At 49.3% G+C, this 24,927-nt stretch overlaps 1 protein-coding gene across 1 annotated transcript in view; it reads left to right on the top strand.

The window, feature by feature from the left end:
* The first annotated feature begins 8,367 nt into the window (after positions 1-8,367).
* The window catches only part of LOC120939792 (lymphocyte antigen 6E-like), a 30,007-nt gene continuing 13,447 nt past the window's right edge, over positions 8,368-24,927 (top strand). The window contains exons 1-2 of the mRNA XM_040352148.1: positions 8,368-8,479; positions 15,687-15,800. Of these exons, the coding sequence (XP_040208082.1) occupies positions 8,428-8,479; positions 15,687-15,800 (166 nt within the window). The 5' untranslated portion in view covers positions 8,368-8,427. The remainder of the gene's footprint in view (positions 8,480-15,686; positions 15,801-24,927) is intronic.

The raw sequence follows: 24,927 nt of genomic DNA, 5'->3' as shown, positions 1-24,927 counted from the left end.
ATGGAAGGAGCCTGTGATACTTATGTACATGGGAGGAGTCTGTGATACTTATGTACATGGGAGGAGCCTGTGATACTTATGTACATGGGGAGGAGCCTGGGATACTTATGTACATGGGAGGAGTCTGTGATACTTATCTACATGGGAGGAGCCTGTGATACTTATGCACATGGGAGGAGTCTGTGATACTTATGTACATGGGGAGGAGCCTGTGATACTTATGTACATGGGAGGAGCCTGTGATATGTGATACTTATGTACACAGGATTTGTATTTGTTTTTTTATTTTTAATAAATTTGCAAAGATTTCAAACAAACTTCTCTCACGTTGTCATTATGGGGGATTGTTTGTAGAATTTTGAGGAAAATAATTAATTGAATCCATTTTGGAATAAGGCTGTAACATAACAAAATGTGGATAAAGGGAAGCGCTGTGAATACTTTCCGGATGCACTCTATGTAGGAGGATTGGTTTGATCTCTGTGTATCACCTGAGGCCGGTCACTGTGGACATGTGAGTGTTTATGTTTACAACCACTTTAAAAGTATTGAGTAATATTATTGACATGGCCCCGGGCGAGCGACTTTGCTTTTCTGGATTCTTCTTTTTTTCTTTAAATCTCTTTTCAGTGCTGTCTAGGCACCTGGCCCTTTCAGGGGGTGCTCACCCCACTTCTTTATCCTTTCTTTTTGTCCTTCCCTCTTTTTTGCCACACCCTCTTCCCCCCTTACTTCCCCCTTTCCGTTATGAGAAACTTTATTTCCAGCTCTATGCTGTTACCTTGCCAGTATACTTTGCCTATTGGTGATTTACTGTCCCTAGGCTTTTTTGGCTCTCCCTAGGCTGTGTTCAAGGGCACAGTGAGTCTGAGTTCAGGGGCACAGTGAGACTGTGTTCAAGGGCACAGTGAGGCTGTGTTTAGGGGCACAGTGAGGCTGTGTTTAGGGGCACAGTGAGGCTACATTCATGACCACAGTGTTGTCACAGAGCTGGGTCTGTGTTCGGCAGTGCGGTGTAACAAGGTCCCACCCCCCTAGACCAGCTTGTGTGATAGGGGCACTGTGAGGCTGTGTTTAGGGGCACAGTGAGGCTGTGTTCAAGGGCACAGTGAGTCTGAGTTCAGGTAGGACTTACGCCAACGTATCTTCTCATACGCCGTGTAAGTACATGGATGCGCCGTCGTATCTATGCGCCGTATTCTTGAAACCAGATATGCCTGAATTCTGACTCCATCCCACCGACGTAAGTCTCCTACGCCGTCGTATCTTGGGTGCATATTTACGCTGGCCGCTAGGGGAGCTTCCATTGATTTATGCGTCGAATATGTAAATGACCTGATATGCCGATTCACGAACGTACTTGTGTCCGTCGCAGTAAGCTATGCCGTTTACGTAAGGCGTACGTCCGGCGTAAAGTTATCTCTCATAAAGCAGGGGTAAGTCATGTGAGGCCCCGTACACACGACTGGATCTGTCCGTTGGGATTTATCCGCGGATCAGTTCCAGCAGACAAATTCGGTCGTGTGTACGGCCTAGTGGACATTTTTCGGCGGACATTTGTCCAGCCGACGGATTTCCAGTGGATAAAAATGTCTTAGCATGCTAAGAAATCTATCCACTGGAAACCTGTCCTTCGGACTTATCCGGTCGTCTGTAAAGACTCACCGGATAAGTCCAAGCGATCCCCATCCCTCGCATGCGTCAAAGTGATTCGACGCATGCGTGGAAGTATTTACCTTCCAGGGTCTCGCACATCGCCGCGTCATCGTCGCGGCGACGGCGCGGCCACGTCACCGCGTATGTTTTCCGCGGGGATTTTGATCTGATGGTGTGTACAGCCATCAGATCAAAATCCGGAGCAGAAATGTCCGATGGAAACGGTCCAGCGGACCGTTTTCATCGGATATCCACTCGTGTGTACAGGGCCTTAGGGTATGGACGTCGGAACAGCCGTCGTATTTTACGTCGTTTACGTAAGTCGTACGTGAATGGGGCTGGGCGTAGGTTACGTTCACGTCGTAGGCATTGAGCCATCGTATCTTAGGGAGTATATGCGACGTGATTCTGAGCATGCGCGCGCATGCGCCGTTCGTTCGGCCATTCATTTACATGGGGTCACGGTTCATTTTAATACAACACGCCCACTACCTTCCTAATTTGAATTAGGCAGGCTTACACCAGTCCATTTACGCTACGCCGCCGTAACTTAGGGAGCAAGTGCTTTGAGAATACTGGCCTTGCCTCTCTATGTTACGCCCGCTAAAAAGTTACACCGCTGTACCTGAATCTGGCCCCATGTCTTTATGATATAAAATAAATAAATGATTCATCAAAAGAAAGTTTAGTCTTCCCTGACTCTATAAAAAATATATCATTTGCCCAGAGATACATTTCATCTGAGACATTAAAGCGGAGTCCCACCCACGAGTAGAACTTCAGCTTTAAGGACTCCGACCCCCTGACATGCCACATTCGGTATGTAATTTTTTGGGGGGGTACCCAGCTCCCACTCCTTCTCCACTCCCCCCCTCACTCCCTGTGATTTTCTGCATCATCACAGGTCTCAGAAGGTTGCTCTGCCATTCAGAACGCACAGCGCGACTCTCGCGCATGCGCAGTACACACCCAGCGGTGAAGCCGCAAGCTGTCACAGACGGGTGCCCACACTTGCAATGCCGGGGCACCAAAGAAAGGAGAAGGAGAGGAGCGAGGTTTCAGGGGCGGCCACATCGCTGGATCCTAAGACAAGTGAGTATCTGTTTTTTTAAAAGTCTTCAGATACACTTTTTGTAGCGGCTGACTTTTAATAAACACAGAAATGGGTGGGCGCTAACGATAGAGTATCACATAATTATTAGGCACCACATTTCACACGCTGTGATAAAGTCGCATGCAATACAGGCAGAAGCATCCTTATAATGAGGACCAGACTGTGCTGCCCTCTAGTGATAATAAATCAGATTGCGCACACACCACACAAACTCAAACAAACAAGATACAATTATCACAAAAAGGTTGAACAAAATGATCATAAAGTGCAATAGAGATCTTCAGTATTTCATACACTAGAATGGGGACCTTTAAGTCCATGAAGAGTCCATCCAGAGGTTGCTAGAGGTTCTCTGAGTCATGAGAAATTTCTGCCTCTCGGATAAGTTCCCACTGACACCAATGATGGGACACTATTCCTCCCACTGACACCAATGATGGGACACTATTCCTCCCACTGACACCAATGATGGGACACTATTCCTCCCACTGACACCAATGATGGGACACTATTCCTCCCACTGATACCAATGATGGGACACTATTCCTCCCACTGACACCAATGATGGGACACTATTCCTCCCACTGACACCAATGATGGGACACTATTCCTCCCACTGACACCAATGATGGGACACTATTCCTCCCACTGACACCAATGATGGGACACTATTCCTCCCACTGATACCAATGATGGGACACTATTCCTCCCACTGACACCAATGATGGGACACTATTCCTCCCACTGACACCAATGATGGGACACTATTCCTCCCACTGACACCAATGATGGGACACTATTCCTCCTACTGACACCAATGATGGGACACTATTCCTCCCACTGACACCAATGGTGGGACACTATTCCTCCCACTGACACCAATGATGGGACACTATTCCTCCCACTGACACCAATGATGGGACACTATTCCTCCCACTGACACCAATGATGGGGCACTATTCCTTCCACTGACACCAATGATGGGACACTATTCCTCCCACTGACACCAACGATGGGGCACTATTCCACCCAAGAGAATGGTGGGGAAAAGAGAAAATATCCAGTGAGCAGCAGTTGTGTGGAGGAAAATGCCTTGTTGAGGTCAGAGGAGAATAGGCAGACTGGTTTCAGATGATGGAAAGACAACAGTGACTCAAATAACCACCCAAGGTATGCAGAATACCATCTCTGAACGCACAACACATCCAACCATGAAGCAGATGGGCTACAGCAGCAGAAGACCACACCGGGTGCCACTCCTGTAACAGGAAACTGAGGCTACAATTGGCACAGGATCACCAACATGGGACAACAGAAGATTGGAAGAACTTTGTATGGTCTGGATTTCAGCTGTGACGTTCAGATGGTGGGGTCAGAATTTGGCGCATGGGTCCATCCTGCCTTCTATCACCGGATCAGGCTGGGGGTGGGGGATGGGCACACTTTGGGCCCCTTAGTACCAATTGAGAATCGTTTACACACCACGACCTTCCTGAGTATTGTTGGTGACCATGTCCATCCCTTTATGACTACAGTGTCCCCATCTTCTGATGGCTCCTCCCAGCAGGATAATGTCACCATGTCACAAAGATCCGATCATCTCACCACTGGACACTGAGGTCCCTGTCCTCCAATCATCTCACCACTGGACACTGAGGTCCCTGTCCTCCAATCATCTCACCACTGGACACTGAGGTCACTGTCCTCCAATCATCTCACCACTGGACACTGAGCTCCCTGTCCTCCGATCATCTCACCACTGGACACAGAGGTCCCTGTCCTCCAATCATCTCACCACTGGACAATGAGGTCCCTGTCCTCCAATCATCTCACCACTGGACAATGAGGTCACTGTCCTCCAATCATCTCACCACTGGACAATGAGGTCACTGTCCTCCAATCATCTCACCACTGGACAATGAGGTCACTGTCCTCCAATCATCTCACCACTGGACACTGAGGTCCCTGTCCTCCAATCATCTCACCACTGGACACTGAGGTCCCTGTCCTCCAATCATCTCACCACTGGACAATGAGGTCCCTGTCCTCCAATCATCTCACCACTGGACACTGAGGTCCCTGTCCTCCAATCATCTCACCTCTGGACAATGAGGTCCCTGTCCTCCAATCATCTCATCACTGGACAATGAGGTCCCTGTCCTCCAATCATCTCACCACTAGACACTGAGGTCCCTGTCCTCCAATCATCTCACCACTGGACAATGAGGTCCCTGTCCTCCAATCATCTCACCACTGGACACTGAGGTCCCTGTCCTCCAATCATCTCACCACTAGACACTGAGGTCCCTGTCCTCCAATCATCTCACCACTGGACACTGAGGTCCCTGTCCTCCAATCATCTCACCACTGGACAATGAGGTCCCTGTCCTCCAATCATCTCACCACTGGACAATGAGGTCCCTGTCCTCCAATCATCTCACCACTGGACACTGAGGTCCCTGTCCTCCAATCATCTCACCACTAGACACTGAGGTCCCTGTCCTCCAATCATCTCACCACTGGACACTGAGGTCCCTGTCCTCCAATCATCTCACCACTGGACAATGAGGGCACTGTCCTCCAATCATCTCACCACTGGACAATGAGGGCACTGTCCTCCAATCATCTCACCACTGGACAATGAGGGCACTGTCCTCCAATCATCTCACCACTGGACAATGAGGTCACTGTCCTCCAATCATCTCACCACTGGACAATGAGGTCGCTGTCCTCCAATCATCTCACCTCTGGACAATGAGGTCCCTGTCCTCCAATCATCTCACCACTGGACACTGAGGTCCCTGTCCTCCAATCATCTCACCTCTGGACAATGAGGTCCCTGTCCTCCAATCATCTCATCACTGGACAATGAGGTCCCTGTCCTCCAATCATCTCACCACTAGACACTGAGGTCCCTGTCCTCCAATCATCTCACCACTGGACAATGAGGTCCCTGTCCTCCAATCATCTCACCACTGGACACTGAGGTCCCTGTCCTCCAATCATCTCACCACTAGACACTGGGGTCCCTGTCCTCCAATCATCTCACCACTGGACACTGAGGTCCCTGTCCTCCAATCATCTCACCACTGGACAATGAGGTCCCTGTCCTCCAATCATCTCACCACTGGACAATGAGGTCCCTGTCCTCCAATCATCTCACCACTGGACAATGAGGTCCCTGTCCTCCAATCATCTCACCACTGGACACTGAGGTCCCTGTCCTCCAATCATCTCACCACTAGACACTGAGGTCCCTGTCCTCCAATCATCTCACCACTGGACACTGAGGTCCCTGTCCTCCAATCATCTCACCACTGGACAATGAGGGCACTGTCCTCCAATCATCTCACCACTGGACAATGAGGGCACTGTCCTCCAATCATCTCACCACTGGACAATGAGGTCACTGTCCTCCAATCATCTCACCACTGGACAATGAGGTCGCTGTCCTCCAATCATCTCACCTCTGGACAATGAGGTCCCTGTCCTCCAATCATCTCACCACTGGACAATCAGGTCCCTGTCCTCCAATCATCTCACCACTGGACAATGAGGGCACTGTCCTCCAATCATCTCACCACTGGACAATGAGGGCACTGTCCTCCAATCATCTCACCACTGGACAATGAGGGCACTGTCCTCCAATCATCTCACCACTGGACAATGAGGTCCCTGTCCTCCAATCATCTCACCACTGGACAATGAGGTCCCTGTCCTCCGATCATCTCACCACCGGACAATGAGGTCCCTGTCCTCCAATCATCTCACCACTGGACACTGAGGTCCCTGTCCTCCAATCATCTCACCACTGGACACTGAGGTCCCTGTCCTCCAATCATCTCACCACTGGACACTGAGGTCCCTGTCCTTCAATCATCTCACCACTGGACAATGAGGTCCCTGTCCTCCAATCATCTCACCACTGGACAATGAGGTCCCTGTCCTCCAATGACCTCCACACTCACCACATCTCTTTTTGTACAACTCTCCTTTAAGGGGGCGTGGCAAGGGGTGTGTCCTATGCCTGCATACTTTTGCTGATAGGTGTCCCTCATTCCCATCTCAGAAAGTTTTGATTTTGGAAGTAAGGAAGGGTTAGAACCTCTGTCAGAATTATTTTTTGTCATCTGTGTCCCATTGGGGAGATTTCCCTTCACTTCCTGTCCCCATATCCAAACAGGAAGTGAGAGGAAATTCCTTCAAATTAAGGGAATTCCTTGGGCACCAGAACTAGTGTCCCCATTGGAAGATTGGGGACAACCCGAAATTCGTGTTTTTTTTTTTACTTTCACTTTCAGTGATAATGGTAAAAAATACAGAGAATGAATGTCCGTAACGGGGGACAGACAGCAATAAAAAAAAAGCAGGCCCCAAGGCCCCCCGCTTCTCAATTCGCATCACCCGTCACCCCCGTCCTCAATTAGTGTCACCCCCGCTTCTCAATTCACGGCACCACATCCCCCCGCTTCTCAATTAGCGGCGCCCCCCTGCTTCTCAATTCGTGTCACCCTCGTTCTCAATTAGCGGCGCCCCCGCTTCTCAATTCGCAGCACCATCCTCCCGCTTCTCAATTCGCGGCACCACCCCCGCTTCTCAATTCACGGCACCACCCCCGCTTCTCAATTCACGGCACCACCCCCGCTTCTCAATTCACGGCACCACCCCCGCTTCTCAATTCGCGGCACCATCCCCCTGCTTCTCAATTAGCGCGCCCCCCTCCTGTTCTCAATTGGCGTCACCCCATCCTCAATTAGTGCGCCCCCTCCTGTTCTCAATTGGCGTCACCCCATCCTCAATTAGTGCGCCCCCCTCCTGTTCTCAATTGGCGTCACCCCGTCCTCAATTAGCGGCACCCCCGTTCTCAATTAGTGCCGCCTATCCGCTTCTCAATTGGCATCACCCCCGTTCTTAATTAGTGCCGTCCCCCCGCTTCTCAATTGGAGTCACCCCCGTTCTCAATTAGCGGTGCCCCCCACTTCTCAATTGGCGGCACCCCCCCCCCCGTTCTCAATTCGCATCACCCCCATTCCCAATTAGAACCGCCCCCCCGCTTCTCAATTAGCGTCACCCCCGTTCTCAATTAGCGGCGGCCCCCGCCTCTCAATTCGTGTAACCCCTATTCTCATTTAGAACCGCCCCCCCCGCTTCTCAATTGGTGTCACCCCCGTTCTCAATTAGTGCCGCCCCCCGCTTCTCAATTGACGTCACCCCCGTTCTCAATTAGTGCCGCCCCTCGCTTCTCAATTGGCGTCATCCCCCTTCTCAATCAGCGGCGCCCCCCCCGATTCTCAATTAGCGCCGCCCCCCCCCCCCTGGCTTCTCAATTGGCGTCACCCCCGTCCTCAATTGGCGGCGCCCCACCGCTTCTCAATTCACGTGTGGCACCCCCCCGATTCTCTGCTCCAGGGGGCCCATGCCTGAAGCTGTGTAAGGGGCCCCAAAATTCCTGATGGCGGCCCTGACGGCCAATTAAGCAAATCTGCCCCCAGTCTCCAGTATTGGTTTCTCCCATAGGCACGGAGCAGTTGAAGGTTTTCCCCCATCAATCCTAGACTGATACACTATATTGGGACGCCTGCCTTTACTCACACACATGAACCTATATAAGGAAGGAGCAGGGTGGAGGAAACACTCACTCTACTTCCCAGAGAACAATGGCAGCCTACACAAGTCTCCTGGTCCTGATGGTCCTCTGCATTGCTTCAGGTACGTCCATTCAATGTCTTCTTTATTATTGTGGGATTTCCATCATCTGGAATAATCAATTCTTCTGTAATAATAAGAAAAAAACACTAAGCTATTGCTAAATGGTTAGACGATTCCCCCCCCCTCACTGACACCACCAATGGGGCATGATTCCCCCCCCCCCCCTGACTGACACCACCAATGGGGCATGATTTCCCCCCCCCCTGACTGACACCACCAATGGGGCATGATTTCCCCCCCCCCCTGACTGACACCACCAATGGGGCATGATTTCCCCCCCCCCCTGACTGACACCACCAATGGGGCATGATCCCCCCCCCCCCTCCTCACTGACACCACCAATGGGGCATGATTCCCCCCCCCTCCTCACTGACACCACCAATGGGGCATGATTCCCCCCCCTCCTCACTGACACCACCAATGGGGCATGATTCCCCCCCCTCCTCACTGACACCACCAATGGGGCATGATTCCCCCCCCTCCTCACTGACACCACCAATGGGGCATGATTCCCCCCCCTCCTCACTGACACCACCAATGGGGCATGATTCCCCCCCCCTCCTCACTGACACCACCAATGGGGCATGATTCCCCCCCCCCCTCACTGACACGACCAATGGGGCATGATCCCCCCCCCTCACTGACACGACCAATGGGGCATGATCCCCCCCCCTCACTGACACAACCAATGGGGCATGATCCCCCCCCCCCTCACTGACATGACCAATGGGGCATGATTCCCCCCCCCACTGACATGACCAATGGGGCATGATTCCCCCCCCCCCCTCACTGACACCACCAATGGGGCATGATTCCCCCCCCTCACTGACATGACCAATGGGGCATGATTCCCCCCCCCCACTGACATGACCAATGGGGCATGATTCCCCCCCCTCACTGACACCACCAATGGGGCATGATTCCCCCCCCCCTCACTGACACCACCAATGGGGCATGATCCCCCCCCCCCCTCACTGACACCACCAATGGGGCTTACTACTAAACCTGCAGAGTACTTATCTGGTGCAGCTGTGCAGGGCAGGCAATCGACTAGTAACTTCAGCTTGTGCAATTAAGTTTTTACAATAAAACCTGGAAGCTGATTGGTTTCAATGCAGAAACATTTCCATTTTGTTTCTTTCTCGGGGGGGGGGGATTGTCAACCTGGTCAAAACCTCTCAATTTGACTCCACTAATGACTAAGAAAATTGAATGAGCATTCCTAAAGCAGAAAATTTTGAATGGCATTCTACTGATGTATAGCCGGCTTTTAAGCTAGCCCTCCACCCTGGGATTTCTTCATCTACGGACCGTAGACCATGTGGATGGAGGAATTGGCACTGCTGGCTTTTGTATACAACTGTAGCAGCTTGAATGACCTGAACGCAGTGGTTGCCTCTAATTTGAGTTGCCCCCTCATCCCTCTAAATTTTTCAAATTTGCAAGTCATTTAAATTGCATAGTTTAACCACTTGCTTACTGGGCACATAAACCCCCTTCGTGCCCAGGCGAAATTTCAGCTTCCGGCACTGCGTCGCTTTAACTGACATTTGCGCGGTGGTGCGACGTGGCTCCCAAACAAAATTGACGTCCTTTTTTCCCCACAAATAGAGCTTTCTTTTGGTGGTATTTGATCACCTCTGCGGTTTTTATTTTTTGCACTATAAACAAAAAAAGAGCGACAATTTAAAAAAATATATATATATATTTTTTACTTGTTGCTATAATAAATATCCCAATTTTTTTTTTTAAACAATTTTTTTCCTCAGTTAAGGCCGATACGTATTTTTCGACGTATTTTTGTAATAAAAAAAAAAATCGCAGTAAGCAACTGGTTTGCGCAAAAGTTATCGCGCCTGCAAAATGGGGTATAGATTTATGGATTTATTTATTTTTTTGTCAGGCCTGCGATATTGCGGCAGACGTATCGGACACTTTTGACACAATTTTGGGACCATTCACATTTATACAGCGATCAGTGCTATAAAAATGCACTACTTACTGTATAAATGTGACTGGCAGTGAAGGGGTTAACACTAGGGGGTGAAGAAGGGGTTAAATGTGTATCCTGGGTGTGTTCTAACTGTGTGGGGGGAGGGGGGGGTGACTGGGGGAGGTGACCGATGCTGTGTCCCTATGTAAAGGGCCACAGATCGGTCTCCTCTCCTCTGACAGCACGTGGAGCTCTGTGTTTACACCCCATCATTACACACAGAGCTCCACGTCCTGCTGTGTCACTGCCGATCGTGGGTGTCTGGCGGACATCACGGCCGCCAGGCACTCGCATCGGCTCCCGAACGATGCACCGGGCACGTTGTTTCCCCGCTGCGCACCCCCAGCGGCGCACACAGGGAACATGACGTCCAGGGACGTCCACCCGGCACTTGAGAGCCGTGCTGTGGACGTCTTTCGACCATAGCGTGGATCTCAAGTGGTTAAGCTAGCCCTCCACCCTGGGATTCCTTCTTCTACACTAGACCATGTGGATGGAGGAATTGGCACTGCTGGCTTTTGTATTCAACTGTAGCAGCTTGAATAACCTGAACGCAGTGGTTGCCTCTAATTTGAGTTGCCCCCTCATGCCTTTAAGGCTAGGTTCACACTGCTGCAAATTTTGAGACGTTGCGATTTCTCAAATTCGCAAGTCATTTAAATTGCATAGTTTAACATTAGTGCCGGTCACATGAATGCGTTGCGAATATAAGCTGGGGGGGGGAGGGTCTTGTGCGAGTTTGATCCGCGTGCGATGCGAATTCAGCTCTATAGGCTGGCATTCCCTGAAATCGCGGCCGCAAATCGTGGCAAAAACGCAGCCGTAACGAATTTGAATTCGCAGCAGTGTGAACCTAGTCTTAAACCTGAACACATATGAATTGGACGGGTTCTGAGGCAAATTTAATGAAGATGAGACACAGTTAGCCAGATTCAGTAAGACTGGCAAAACTTTGAGGCGGCGTAGCGTATCGCATATACGCTACGCCGCCGTAAGTCAGAGAGGCAAGTGCTGTATTCACAAAGCACTTGCCTCCTAAGTTACGGCGGCGTAGCGTAAATGGGCCGGCCTAAGCGCGCCTAATTCAAATGTGGAACAGGGGGCGTGTTTTATGTAAATGATTTGTGATTGACGTTTTTTACGAACGGTGCATGCGCCGTCCGTGGACATATCCCAGTGTGCATTGCTCCAAAGTACGCCGCAAGGACGTATTGGTTTTGACGTGAACGTAAATTACGTCCAGCCCCATTCACGGACGACTTACGCAAACGACATAAAATTTTCACATTTCGACGCGGGAACGACGGCCATACTTAACATTGGCTAGTCCAGCTGTTTGTTCGACTAACTTTACGCCGGAAAAAGCCTTGCGTAAAAAAAAATGCGACAGGCGCACGTACGTTTCTAAATCGGCGTATCTAGTCATTTGCATATTCTACGCCGAACTCAACTGAAGCGCCACCTAGCGGCCAGCGTAAATATGCACCCTAAGATACGACGGCGTAGGAGACTTACGCCACTCCTAATTTAAGCGTATCTGGTTTCCAGAATACGCTTAAATTTGCGACGGCGTAGATTCAGAGTTACGACGGCGTATCTACTGTTACGCCGGCGTAACTGTCTCTGAATCTGGCCCAGTGAGTTTTATTATCATTTTAACCACTTAAGCCCCGGACCAATATGCTGGCTAAAGACCCAAGGTGTTTTTACAGTTCGGGACTGCGTCGCTTTAACAGACAATTGCGCGGTCGTGCGACGTGGCTCCCAAACAAAATTGACGTCCTTTTTTCCCCACAAATAGAGCTTTCTTTTGGTGGTATTTGATCACCTCGGCGGTTTTTATTTTTTTGCGCTATAAACAAAAATAGAGCGACAATTTTGAAAAAAATGCAATATTTTTTTACTTTTTGCTCTAATAAATATCCCCCAAAAACATATATAACATTTTTTTTTCCTCAGTTTAGGCCGATACGTATTCTTCTACCTATTTTTGGTAAAAATCGCAATAATCGTTTATCGGTTGGTTTGCGCAAAATTTATAGCGTTTACAAAATAGGGGATAGTTTTATTGCTTTTTTTTTTTTTTTTTTACTACTAATGGCGGCGATCAGCGATTTTTATTTTTTTTTATTTTTCGTGACTGCGACATTATGGCGGACACTTCGGACAATTTTGACACATTTTTGGGACCATTGTCATTTTCACAGCAAAAAATGCATTTAAATTGCATTCTTTATTGTGAAAATGACAGTTGCAGTTTGGGAGTTAACCACAGGGGGCGCTGAAGGAGTTAGGGTTCACCTAGTGTGTGTTTACAACTGTAGGGGGGTGTGGCTGTAGGTCTGACGTCATCGATCGTGTCTCCCCTATAAAGGGAATGACGCGATCGATACGCCGCCACAGTGAAGCACGGGGAAGCCGTGTTTACACACGGCTCTCCCCGTTCTTCAGCTCCGGGGACCGATCGCCGCACTCTAGCGGCGATCGGGTCCGCGGGACCCGCGGTCCCGGAGCGCGCCCGCGACCCACGGCTGGGTACAAGTACAGGACGTATATCTATGTGCTTGTGCCCAGCCGTGCCATTCTGCCGACGTATATGTGCAGGAGGCGGTCCTTAAGTGGTTAATCGGCCACAGAACCTGTGTGATTTGTATGTGTTTGGTTTTAAAGGGATGAGGTGGCAACCCTACATTTAATTGGTCGGGTTTGGCCAACAACCCCTCCCCCCCCCCCCCATTTTATTTTATTTATTTTATTTTTTTTCACACCTGACTCCATCAAATATAATTTTTGTGGAGCTGGGTGGTCACCCACAACTTTCAATTTTGGACTTGTATGGTTTGGCCTCAATCATTAGGAATAACAACCGATCACTCAACAAATGGCTCCCTTATGGCCTGTAGCATGCATGTAGAGCAGGGTTCCATGTAGCGTTGCCACCTCATCCTTTTAAAATCAAAGTTGTTGGGGGGGGGGGGGGCCGCGGATAAAAGTTGTTGGGGGGGGGGGGGGGCACGCGGCTCAAAATTGTTGAGCGGGGGGGGGGGCCACGAAATCGCGGGACAATAGCACTGCTCGTGGGAACACAGGAATTACCGCGAATCGCAGGACATTACCGCAAAATCCGGGACGGTTTTGAGGTATGCATATTAACTACACCGGTTCTGTGGCTGAATAACTACTTGAGACCCGAGCCATTGTAGCACTACCCCCGAAGGAGCTGCTGGGTTTGTTTTGGGCGGCACGTTGCCTCTATCTCTGCCGTCTAGGGGTACTTGATGAGAGTTGTAGTAAATGGAATGTCCACACACCAGGTGTCTTTTCTGTGCTTTTTATTACTGTAGCGCTCACCCCCCCGAAGGAGCCGCTGTTAAGTTTGGGATCTACTCTCTCTGGCTCAGCTCCCCCCTATTTAACCACTTCCATACAGGGCACTTATACACCTTCCCGCCCAAGCCAATTTTCAGCTTTCAGCACTGTCGCACTTTGAATGGCAATTGCGCGGTCATGCTACACTGTACCCAAACAAAATTGGCGTCCTTTTTTTCCCACAAATAGAGCATTATTTTGGTGGTATTTGATCACCTCTGCGATTTTTTTTTTTTATTTTTTATTTTTTTTTGCGCAACAACTAAAAAAAGACTGAAAATTTTGAAAAAAAATACGTTTTTATTTTTTTCTGTTAATTTTTTTGTAAATAAGTAAGTTTTCTCTTTCAATTACGGGCACTGATATAGCGGCACTGATGAGATGGCACTGATGGACATCGATGAGGTAGTACTGACGGGCACAGATGAGGTGGCACTGATTGGTGGTGATTTTTATGCGGCACTGATGGGCACACATAGGTGGCACTGATGGGCACACATAGGTGGCACTGATGGGCACACATAGGTGGCACTGATGGGCACACATAGGTGGCACTGATGGGCACACATAGGTGGCACTGATGGGCACACATAGGTGGCACTGATGGGCACTCATAGGCGGCACTGATGGGCATTCATGGGCGGCACTTATGGGTGGCACTGATGGCTACTTATGGGTGGCACAGATGGGCACTGATAGGTGGGCACTGGGCACGGATGGGCACTGTAGGGTGGCACTGATGGACACTGTAGGGTGGCACTGATGGACAATGTGGGGTGGCACTGATGGACACTGGGGTGGCACTGATTAACCTATGTTGCCAGTCAGTGCCCATTTGTGGGCACTGATTGGCATCTTTTTTTTTTTTTTAGCCTTTTTTTTTTTTTTTTTTTGATCTGCCCTTCCCTGGTGGTCCATGTGGCGATCAGAGGGGGGGCTGCGCTGATAAACAATCAGCGCAAACCCCCCCTGTCAGGAGAGCCGCCGATCGGCTCTCCTCTACTCTCGTCTGTCAGACGCGAGTGAGGAAGAGCCGTCAACGGCTCTTCCTGTTTACATCGTGATCAGCCGTGATTGGACACGGCTGATCACGTGGTAAAGAGCCTCTGTGAGAGACTCTTTACCTTGATCGGTGTTGCGGGGTGTCAGACTGACACCCCGCAACAACGATCGCCGCGATGCGTGCCCCCGGGGGCGCGCAGCGGCTCAGAATCCTGAGGACGTCATATGACGTCCGGTCAGGATTCTACAACCACTTTGCCGCCATCAATCTGTCATTGGCGGGCGGCAAGTGGTTAATTACCTCGAACCCGCCCTTGACACATCAGAAAGAGAAAGTACCCTGGGGGTGGGATATTGTGACCCCTGCTGAGCCGAAATCACAATAGCAGGCAGAACCCTCTGCAATGACCATATAACAATAGATTACCCGCTATGAGGAGCGGCTCCTCCAGGCAAGAAAATCTACTCCACACAGTGTATAGAATTGAACATCAAGGTGTGTTTACTTATATAGAAAACTCAGAAGCAGCAGACATAGGGTTTGGCAAAGTCAGCGTCGCTCCAATTGGGACGCTCCTATTGCCTGTAATAGGTGCAGATGTGAATATGGGGGGGGGGGGGGGCTAAAACATGGAAGCTGGCTCCCATATGCACAGCTGCATCAGATTTTGCGCACTTCAGTAAATCCACCGCACGGTTCAACTATCTGATGGCACAGCTGTTCTGGATGCATAATGGGGAGACCTTCCAATGACTGAATGGGACGTTGGCCATCTGTGCATCCAAAATGTGGAATTTTTTTTTTTTTTAAATGATTCTATTTTATTTTTTCTCCCCCCTCAGCTGTTTCACTAAAATGCTACACCTGTGGCTCAGAGTTCAGCAATGCAAACTGCACGACCGTTGCCACCTGCGCTGCCAACCAGAGCTTCTGCATGACCGAAATCACTGGATTTGGTTTTTTTTTTTTTTTTTTTATAACCACCATTATGTAGAATTGAAAACGGATTGGGGTAATCTTGGTTGTGCAGTTGTGTGCTCTGCCAGCAACGGGTTTACATCAATTGTTGGCAGGGATGGACTGGCCATTGGGACTACAGGGAGTTTCCCGGTGGGCCGATGGCTCAGTGGGCCACTTCAGTGACAGCGGACTGCCGCTCCTGTCTCTCCCTTCCCGCAGCGCTCACCTCCTCTCCCTCCCCGCAGCGCTCAACTGGGGGGGACAGAGAAGCAGGGGGAGGACCAGAGGAGCAGGGGGGACGACAGGAGCATGGGGGAGGGGACAGACAGTTGACTCAACAGCTATGGCGTGGGAGTTTCTCACTTCTGCCTAATCTTGTCCCATAAGGGGGGGCACCATTCTTTGCCCCGGGTGAAATAATGTCTAGCTTCCCCACTGGTACTGCCTATAAGAGTACCAGCACCAGCCGTTCTACTCTAATAAAGTAGAACGGCTAGTGGCTAGTGAAGGGGGAGAGGGGGCTTGGGTGGCCGGGGGAGGTGCAGGAGTTGTCCGGCTGCTGTGGGAGAGACCTGTCAAAGTGGGCCAGTCTGGATGAAGTCCAGGGCCAAATTTTTGTCCCAGTCCAGCCCTGCTTGTTGGCACTGGTTTCTAATTGTCGTCTCCCATAATGGCCAATCATGGTGGGTTTTGCTTATGTAGCCCCACCCCCAAAGGAGCTGCTGGTTTGTTTTTTAGGTGGCACGTTGCCTCCATCTCCGTCTAGTGCACTACAGGCCGGGGATGGAGTGGAGTCCCAGCGAGGAAACACTCTGATCCTACAGGGAGCCCCCACACACAGTTGGACCTCAAACAATGCAGGATGAGGGAGGAGAGGGGGGCAAAACACTCGGGAGTGCCAGAGATTTCTTGCATTTTTTATTTTTTTCCTGTTCCATTACTCCAACTGATTCATGCTGTATTGGTTACAAATGGCCAGGGCTGCCATCAGGGGGGTACAGGCAGTACACCTGTAAGGGGCCCAGATGGCAACCCCCTTTTTTATCTATCTCTTTTCTTTTAACTAATTTTTTTTTTTTTTAAAGGGCCCAGAGGTCCCCAGGGCCCCGGATGGCAACCCCACCCCCCTTTTTGTTTTCTTTTCTTTTTATAAAAAAAAAACATTTTTAATAGAAAAAAAACTTTTATATATTTTTTTTTTCTTAAAGGGCCCAGAGGTCCCCAGGGCCCCGGATGGCAACCCCACCCCCCTTTTTGTTTTCTTTTCTTTTTATAAAAAAAAAAACATTTTTAATAGAAAAAAAACTTTTATATATTTTTTTTTTCTTAAAGGGCCCAGAGGTCCCCAGGGCCCCGGATGGCAACCCCACCCCCCTTTTTGTTTTCTTTTCTTTTTATAAAAAAAAAAACATTTTTAATAGAAAAAAAACTTTTATATATTTTTTTTTTCTTAAAGGGCCCAGAGGTCCCCAGGGACCCGGATGGCTTTTTTTTTTTTTTCATGTATATTTTTTCATTTTTTATTTTTTTTTGTAAGGTCCCCAGGGCAAACCCCCTATTTTGCCGAGCAGTACCCCCCCCCCCCCACTTCTCAATTCACGCCCCCCACTGCTTCTCAATTCATCCCCCCCACTTCTCAATTTGAGGCGGCAGCACCCCCCACCCCCCCAGTTCTCTGCTCCTGAAGCTGTGTAAGGGGCCCCAGAATTCCTTATGGCAGCCCTGCAAATGGCTCAAAGGATTGTACAACAACCCCCAACGTCTCTTGGCTGTACAACTCTTAATGGTGTATTGGAGATGCAGCCAGAAAGAGCAGCTATTCCTGGGTTGCTTTATCGGAAAACTCGGAATGCTCGGGGGGGGGGGGGGGGGGTATACAGTGTAATAGAAGAACAGGAAATAAGAACTGTCATTGCTGGCTTCATTACATAGCGAGCCTTTGACCAGGAACGAGCATGCAGGATAAGCGTTCACTTTCAACGTTTAGGCTGCGTTCACATATATGTGAGTTGGTTGGGGTTTTTTTTTTTTTTAACTGCATCCAATTCGCATAACATGTGAATGTGACCGGTCCTCAACTGGAGCCAGTTCACACATGACCCAGACAGCCGCAGTGCGGTCTTTACTAGAGATCTTGTGCTCTTTCGGGGTTCGGTTCAGGTGCAAATTCAGGCAAAAATTCACACCTCAACTGGTGAATGGAAACCCTCTGGACTGCAAACCGCAGCCAGACATGTGTAAACCTGGCCTTACTGCAGGGCTCGACAAATCCAGGTCGCCATGGCGACTAGAAATAGGGTCCTGGCGACTTGGCTTGGAAGGGGGGGCAAAAAACAAAGCTGGCGCCATCTGGTGGTGAGCCGTTGGTATTACAAGTTATTACCACCAGATGTTAAGCTGGCGCCATCTGGTGGTGGCCGTTGGTATTACAAGTTAAGCATTACAAGTTAAACAGCAATTCTAATGTCATTTTTCACTATTTTCACTGCCATCTTCTTCCCTCTAATTAGAACCCCCAAACATTATTTATTTATTTATATATATATATATATATATATATATATATATATATACACACACACCCTAGAGAATAAAATGGCGATCGTTGCAAGACTTTCTGTCACGCCGTATTTGCGCAGCGGTCTTACAAGCGCACTTTTTTGGGAAAAAATTACACTTTTTTTTTTATTAAAAAATAAGACAACAGTAAAGTTATCCCTTTTTTTTTTTTTTTTTTTTTTTTTTTTTATATTATGAAAGATAATGTTACGCTGAGTAAATTGATACCCAATATGTCACGCTTCAAAATTACGTCTGCTCGTGGAATGGCGACAAACTTTTACCCTTTAAAATCTCCATAGGCGTTGTTTATAAAATTCTACAGGTTGCATGTTTTGAGTTAGAGGAGGTCTAGGGCTAGAATTATTGCTCTCGCTCTACCAATCGCGGCGATGCCTCACATGTGTGGTTTGAACACCGTTTACATATGCGGGCACTGCTCACGTATGTGTTTGCTTCTGCGCGCAAGCTTGTCAGGACAGGGCGCGTTTTCTGGCTCCTAACTTTTTTAGCTGGCTCCTAGATTCCAAGCAAATTTGTCAACCCCTGCCTTACTGGCTACTTGTATGTAGCGGCCGGCGCTGCTTTAAATTTAGAGGGTAGTCTGAGAGTTAGTTGACTCAGACTGTATGATTTTTCCAAATTTTGGCCTTCTGTTCCAGTCATGGCTGTACTGTGAGTGACCACTATTGTTGTCTGGGGTGCCGTTACCACCCCAGACCAAGGGTGGCAGCAGTCGGGTCAAGGTGTTTTGGGTGTTCCCTTCGGCAGCCAATCGGTGGAGTTGATCGTCCCTGTAGAATGTGGAAGAGGGGGGACACGTGTTATGTCAATAGTCTCTTTCTTCCAGGTGATTCGTTCCCAATATATAACACTTAGGCATCATTCCAATAATGTGAAGTTTATTCTTTAAGATGGACAAGCAAAACGACAGTGCTTACATAATTACAGCTGGTAACACATGGCAAGATGGTAATTCAGAAGAAGGAATTGGATGGTAATCTTTCTGCTGGATAGGGTCCCTTCCCCCGATACTTCCATAGTGAAGGCTTTCCGCAGGGTGGGCTTCCTACCCCCATCTCCCTGTAGGGTTGGATGACCCCAGCGTTCCTTGCTAGCTACTCCAACCACATGGATTCTTATACTGTTCTAAAAGCCAAGCTAAGCATATTTACTTTTAGAATAGCTCCAAGAAAGGTTATGCTACTGTCATAAACGTAACACCCACTTGTGTATATGAAGTTAACACATCTCCACTCATTGTCTTGACGTAGAACTTCAAGAATAGATGTTACATACACAGCAACTGACCTTCATCTGTCCTCAACAAACCTCAAAATGACCATGTTTAAATATTGATTCTCGGAAACTTTTATCACATAGAATAGTAATAAATTCATAATCTAACAGTCCCGCTGTGCATGCTGGGGAGAAGTATTTAAGGGACAGACGCCATTGGACCGGGGTCGTCGATCGCTGGTCTGTCGTCCCACCACCCCCCCGTGTGTGGCCCTCCTGGCTGGGGGTGCATGTTCAAGTGTTCCTGGCTCCAAGACCACGTTGGTCCGGGGTTGTGATCTACTAAGTAGGCCGGGTGGTCAGACTGTGTCTGTTTGCAGAGTGGTCCTGTGCTGTCCGTCCTGGGGGAGGAAGCCACTCGATGAACCTGTCTTGGAGAGCACCGAGCGCAAGGCTTGTATCTCGGAGGCCTTGAACTTCATCGAAGGAGGCACCATTACTGAAAGGCTAAATGATGGTCGCCTGTCAGTTCTAAGTTTACAAGAAGCCAATCGGGAGAGATCTGGGTGCTGAATCCTGTGCTGAGGATTTTGGACCGAATATACCTCCACCTGTGGGAAGGTCTGTGGCAGAGACTTTACCAATTTCTCTTACCACCTTCCAGGACGGCACCAGAGAGATGATGGCTCCTCCTGCAGGAAACACAATCACATGACAGTTTAAAAGGCCCCGCCCTTCCCCTTGCTCCTCAGTATTGATTGTGTTTCTCCAACACAGCGACACGTTTGTTTTGTTTATGGAAACCTAGAGACCGGGGAGGGTCGAAGGTACCCCTGTGAGACAGGTCTAAGGGAGGCCGGGGAGGGCTGAACTTACCTGTAGACTTCGGTCCAAACTCACAGGTCGCCCTATGTAAGCACCAGTGCTCTGAGCTGCGGGGAGGTGAGCCATCACTGCGTGCTATCGAATCCACCACCATTCGAATCGCCGTTTTCCCGGGTCTCCAGACGTAAAAACGCCACGCTCCAGGCCTCGTTCTGAGACAGGAACTGCATCACAGGAAGTGGGCGGTTCCGGACGGCGTAACCCGGAAGTTCCCAGTGGAAGCGTGGAGACAGCATGGGTGGTGGACGGGTCGGCTTGCGGTGACCAGTACAGGAGTACCGACAGCCAGGACCGAGTCACCCTCCTCATGGAAGAGGACGGAAAGACCGACACGACCGCTGGCAGATCCAGGTCGGGGGGCGGTAAGTACCAATCCCCCTGGAAAGGGAGGGGGGAAGCGGTGAGAGTTCCCAAACTTTTAGGGAACGACCGGAGCAGGATCTGGTCCCTTCTCGTCCACTTCCTCCCCTCCCCAGTACAGCCAGCAGTCTTGGGGGAAAAAAGACAATTAAAATGTATATTTCATGTCTTTCAGAAACCCCCAGCGGACCCCAGGAGGCCTCAGCTCAGTCTCCCTCCGCTACAGGGCATAGTTCCTCCTAAAAAGTGTGGGAATTGTAGAGAGAAGCTCCCCAAGTCCTACACAAAACCTTTCTGCTATAAATGTATTAATATACTGGCGGGAAAGGAGGCTGCTGCCATGATGAAGAGTTTTCTCTCATCCATGCAAACAGAAATGTTAGCAACAGTTAAGGCCTTCCGGGAGGCAGTCGGCACAGACTGAAACGGAGGAACTTACCCCTAAGGAAGGCACTTCCTCTCAGGAGACCCCCTTTTCGAGGGGCCCAAGCGTTTTCTTTACACCTTCACAAATTTCCCCTCTGGGGGAAGCAGACGGTGAAGAAAGTGAGGTAGTCAGTCTACCTAGGTCTAGGCACAGCTCAGGAGAGGTAGATGGAGACTCCATTAGTCAGTCTCAGGAGGACACACGTCCAAGAAAACACCTCTTTGCTGTAGAAGATCTAGAGAGTCTCCTCCAGGCAATCTACGCCACAGAGGAAATTCCTGAGACCCCTAAACCTACCTCAGCACAGGATAAAGTTTATAGGGGCCTGAGTGACGCTCAATCTAAAGTATTCCCCCTGCACAAATCCCTCAAGGAGTTAGTCCTTCAGGAGTGGAGAGACCCTGAAAGGAGAATAATCAAACAAAAAACCTGGAAAAGAAGGTTCCCCTTCTCCCAGGAAGATGAGGAAGTCTTTTTTAAGCTTCCTAGACTTGATGCGGCTTTGTCGCAAGTCACTAAATTATCTGATCTCTCCTTTGAGGATGCGGGTAACATCAAGGATGTGATGGACCGTAGAGCAGAGTCTCTCCTTAGAAAAGCCTGGGAGGCCAATGCGGCAGCACTAAGCCCAGCCTTAGCAGCAGCATGTGTAGCTAGGAATACAGATGTTTGGGTAGAGACACTCACCGACCACCTCGCCCAGAATTCGGAGGCGGAGGAGGTAGTTGAGTCACTTACAGTGGTAAGGAAGGCGATTGCTTACCTAGCAGATGCAGCTACGGAATCTGCAAGGGCAGCAGCCAAGACAGCAGCCCTCATTAACTCTACTAGGAGGGCAGTTTGGATCAAGGCCTGGGAGGGAGATGCTACATCCAAAGGAAAACTCTGTGGCATCCCCTTCCAAGGTTCCCTGTTGTTTGGGAAAGACCTGGATGATGTCCTTGCTAGGTCATCAGAAAAAGGTAAGAAATTCCCAGTTAAACCCAAGAAAGAAGGTTTCAAGAAAACTTTTCGAGGCCCCCAGGGGCAGGGTAGACAGAAAGCCAAAAAGGAACCTTTTAGGCGTTGGAACTTTGGCAAAGGGAACAGGAAGAACAACCTCCTTTTCCCTCCTCCAAAACCCAGCGACAAACCGTCCAAGTGACGACGAAGTCAGAGTGGGGGGTCGACTATCTCAATTCCTCCCTCTATGGGAGAGAATTTCGAACAGTCATTACATCTGCCAAATAATTCAAAAAGGCTATCGCCTAGAATTTCTGGCTACACCCCCCCACCATGATCGCCATTACTCACCTTCCCAGGGATTCCCTGAAAAGGTCTGCCCTTTTGGAGGGCATACAGGAGTTAGCCAAACAACTAGTGGTAGTACCAGTACCAAAAGCTCAGCAGTACCAGGGATTTTATTCCCATATTTTCGTAGTACGAAAACCCTCCGGGAAATACCGTCTAATAGTAAACTTGAGAAACCTGAACAAGTTTCTGGAATACAAAAAGTTTACTATGGAAAGTATTTATTCGGTAAGAAAGAACCTCATGAAGGAGGCCTTCTTAGTGACCCTAGATCTCAAAGATGCCTATCTCCACGTGCCAATCCACGTGGATCACCAGGTATATCTAAGGTTTGCGGTCGTGGTGGAAGGAGAAACCTTCCACTGGCAGTTCAGAGCACTACCATTCGGGCTAACCTCCAGCCCAAGGATTTTTACAAAAATCCTAGCAGAAGCGGTGGCATACCTGCACCTTCAGGGCATATCCCTTATACCCTATTTAGACGACTTGCTGATTTCAGGAAAATCAGCCGCCCAAGTCACGCTGGATGCCAACAAAGCAATGGCACTCCTAGAGAGCCTAGGGTGGATAATCAACATAGAAAAATCCTCCCTCAAACCAGAACAGGTCAAGACCTTCCTGGGATACGTAGTGGACACCAGGCAGCAGAGACTCTTCTTACCAGAAGAAAAAGTTTTAAAACTAGCCTCAGCAGTTGGGAACCTTATCAAAAACCCCAAACTCTCCAGACGGAATGTTCTGAGTTCTAGGCCTGATGTCAGCAAGCATCCCAGCGGTGGTTTGGGCTCAGCTTCATGCCAGGGCATTACACTTCTTCTTCCTGTCCTCATGGGACAAAAGGAAAGAGTCCTTAGATCAGGATATACTACTCACCCCCCAGGTTCTGTCCTCCCTGGAGTGGTGGACATCTCCCCAAAACCTGAGGGGAGGGCGACCGTGGGCTCAGTGGAACCCAGTGAAGGTTACCACGGATGCCAGTTCCTGGGGGTGGGGCGCCCACCTGGAGGGGAAAAAAGCGCAGGGGCAATGGGACAGCTCACTAGCTCGCAGGTCATCCAACTACAGAGAACTCAGAGCAGTGGGGGAAGCCTTAATAGCCTTCCAGGAAGACATCAGAGGCAGAGAAGTCCAAGTAAGCTCAGACAACTCTACAGTAGTAGCGTACCTAGGTCACCAGGGAGGGACCAGGTCCAGTCCCCTACTAGAACTTTCCAGGGAAATCCCAATCTGGGCAGAAGAAAGAGTACTCTCTATCTCAGCCATATACATAAAGGGGACGAGCAATATAGAAGCAGACTTCCTCAGCCGTCACAAGTTGAGGGAGGAGAAATGGGAACTGAACCCAGAGGTGTTTCAACACCTGGTCCAGCATTTCGGGGAACCGGAAATAGACTTGTTTGCCAACAGACAAAACAGGAAGGTAGAAAGGTATTTCTCGATTTCCTGGGAACTACAGTCGGAAGGTCTGGATGCGCTATCCCAGACCTGGCGCTTCGGGCTGGCCTATGCCTTCCCGCCGGTAGCGCTCATTCCGCGAGTTCTTCAGAAACTCAGCAGGTCTCCAGGCCAGATTCTTCTGATAGCACCATGGTGGCCAAAAAGAACTTGGTTCGCAAACCTAAGAGCCATGGCGATGGTGGAGCCTCTGAAGCTCCCGTACAGGGCAGATCTCCTCAGGCAGGGCCCAGTACTCCATCCAAAGCCGGAATTCTTCCAGCTAATGGCCTGGTTAGTGAGCGCCAGATTCTAGAACGCAAAGGCTGCTCAGAGAAGGTCATAGATACCCTTCTCATGAGCAGAAAACCAGTAACTCAAAAGATTTACCAAAAAGTATGGAAGACCTTCTGTTCCTGGCGTAAGGAAAGACAGGTAGCTTCAACTTCTATCCCGGTTATCCTGGACTTCCTCCAGGATGGGGTAGATTTAGGATTAAAAGTTAGTACCCTTCGGGTCCAAATAACGGCTCTCTCAGTCTATCTTGATAAAAGATTGGCGAAAGAGGACCTTATAAAACGTTTTTTGTTAGCTAGAGAAAGAGTTTCTCCAGTCCAAAAATATAGTTGTCCGCCTTGGGACTTAACTAGGGTGTTAGAGGCGTTATCTATACACCCATTCGAACCTCTGGAAGAGGTTCCCCTTAAGTTTCTAACATTAAAGTTGACCTTTTTGTTAGCCATTACTTCGGCCAGGAGGGTAGGGGATTTGCAGGCGCTATCCATGAAAGAACCCTTCCTGAGGGTACAGCCAGATAGGATCACCCTCAGAGCAGACCCCTGCCGAAGGTGGCATCCCTATTTCATAGGACGCAAGACATAATATTGCCGTCCTTCTGTTCTGAACCAAAGAACGAAAAAGAAAAGAAA

This window comes from Rana temporaria, chromosome 5 (assembly GCF_905171775.1).
Source record: "Rana temporaria chromosome 5, aRanTem1.1, whole genome shotgun sequence".
Classification (NCBI taxonomy): domain Eukaryota; kingdom Metazoa; phylum Chordata; class Amphibia; order Anura; family Ranidae; genus Rana; species Rana temporaria.
This window is presented reverse-complemented; position numbering and strand designations above follow the sequence as displayed.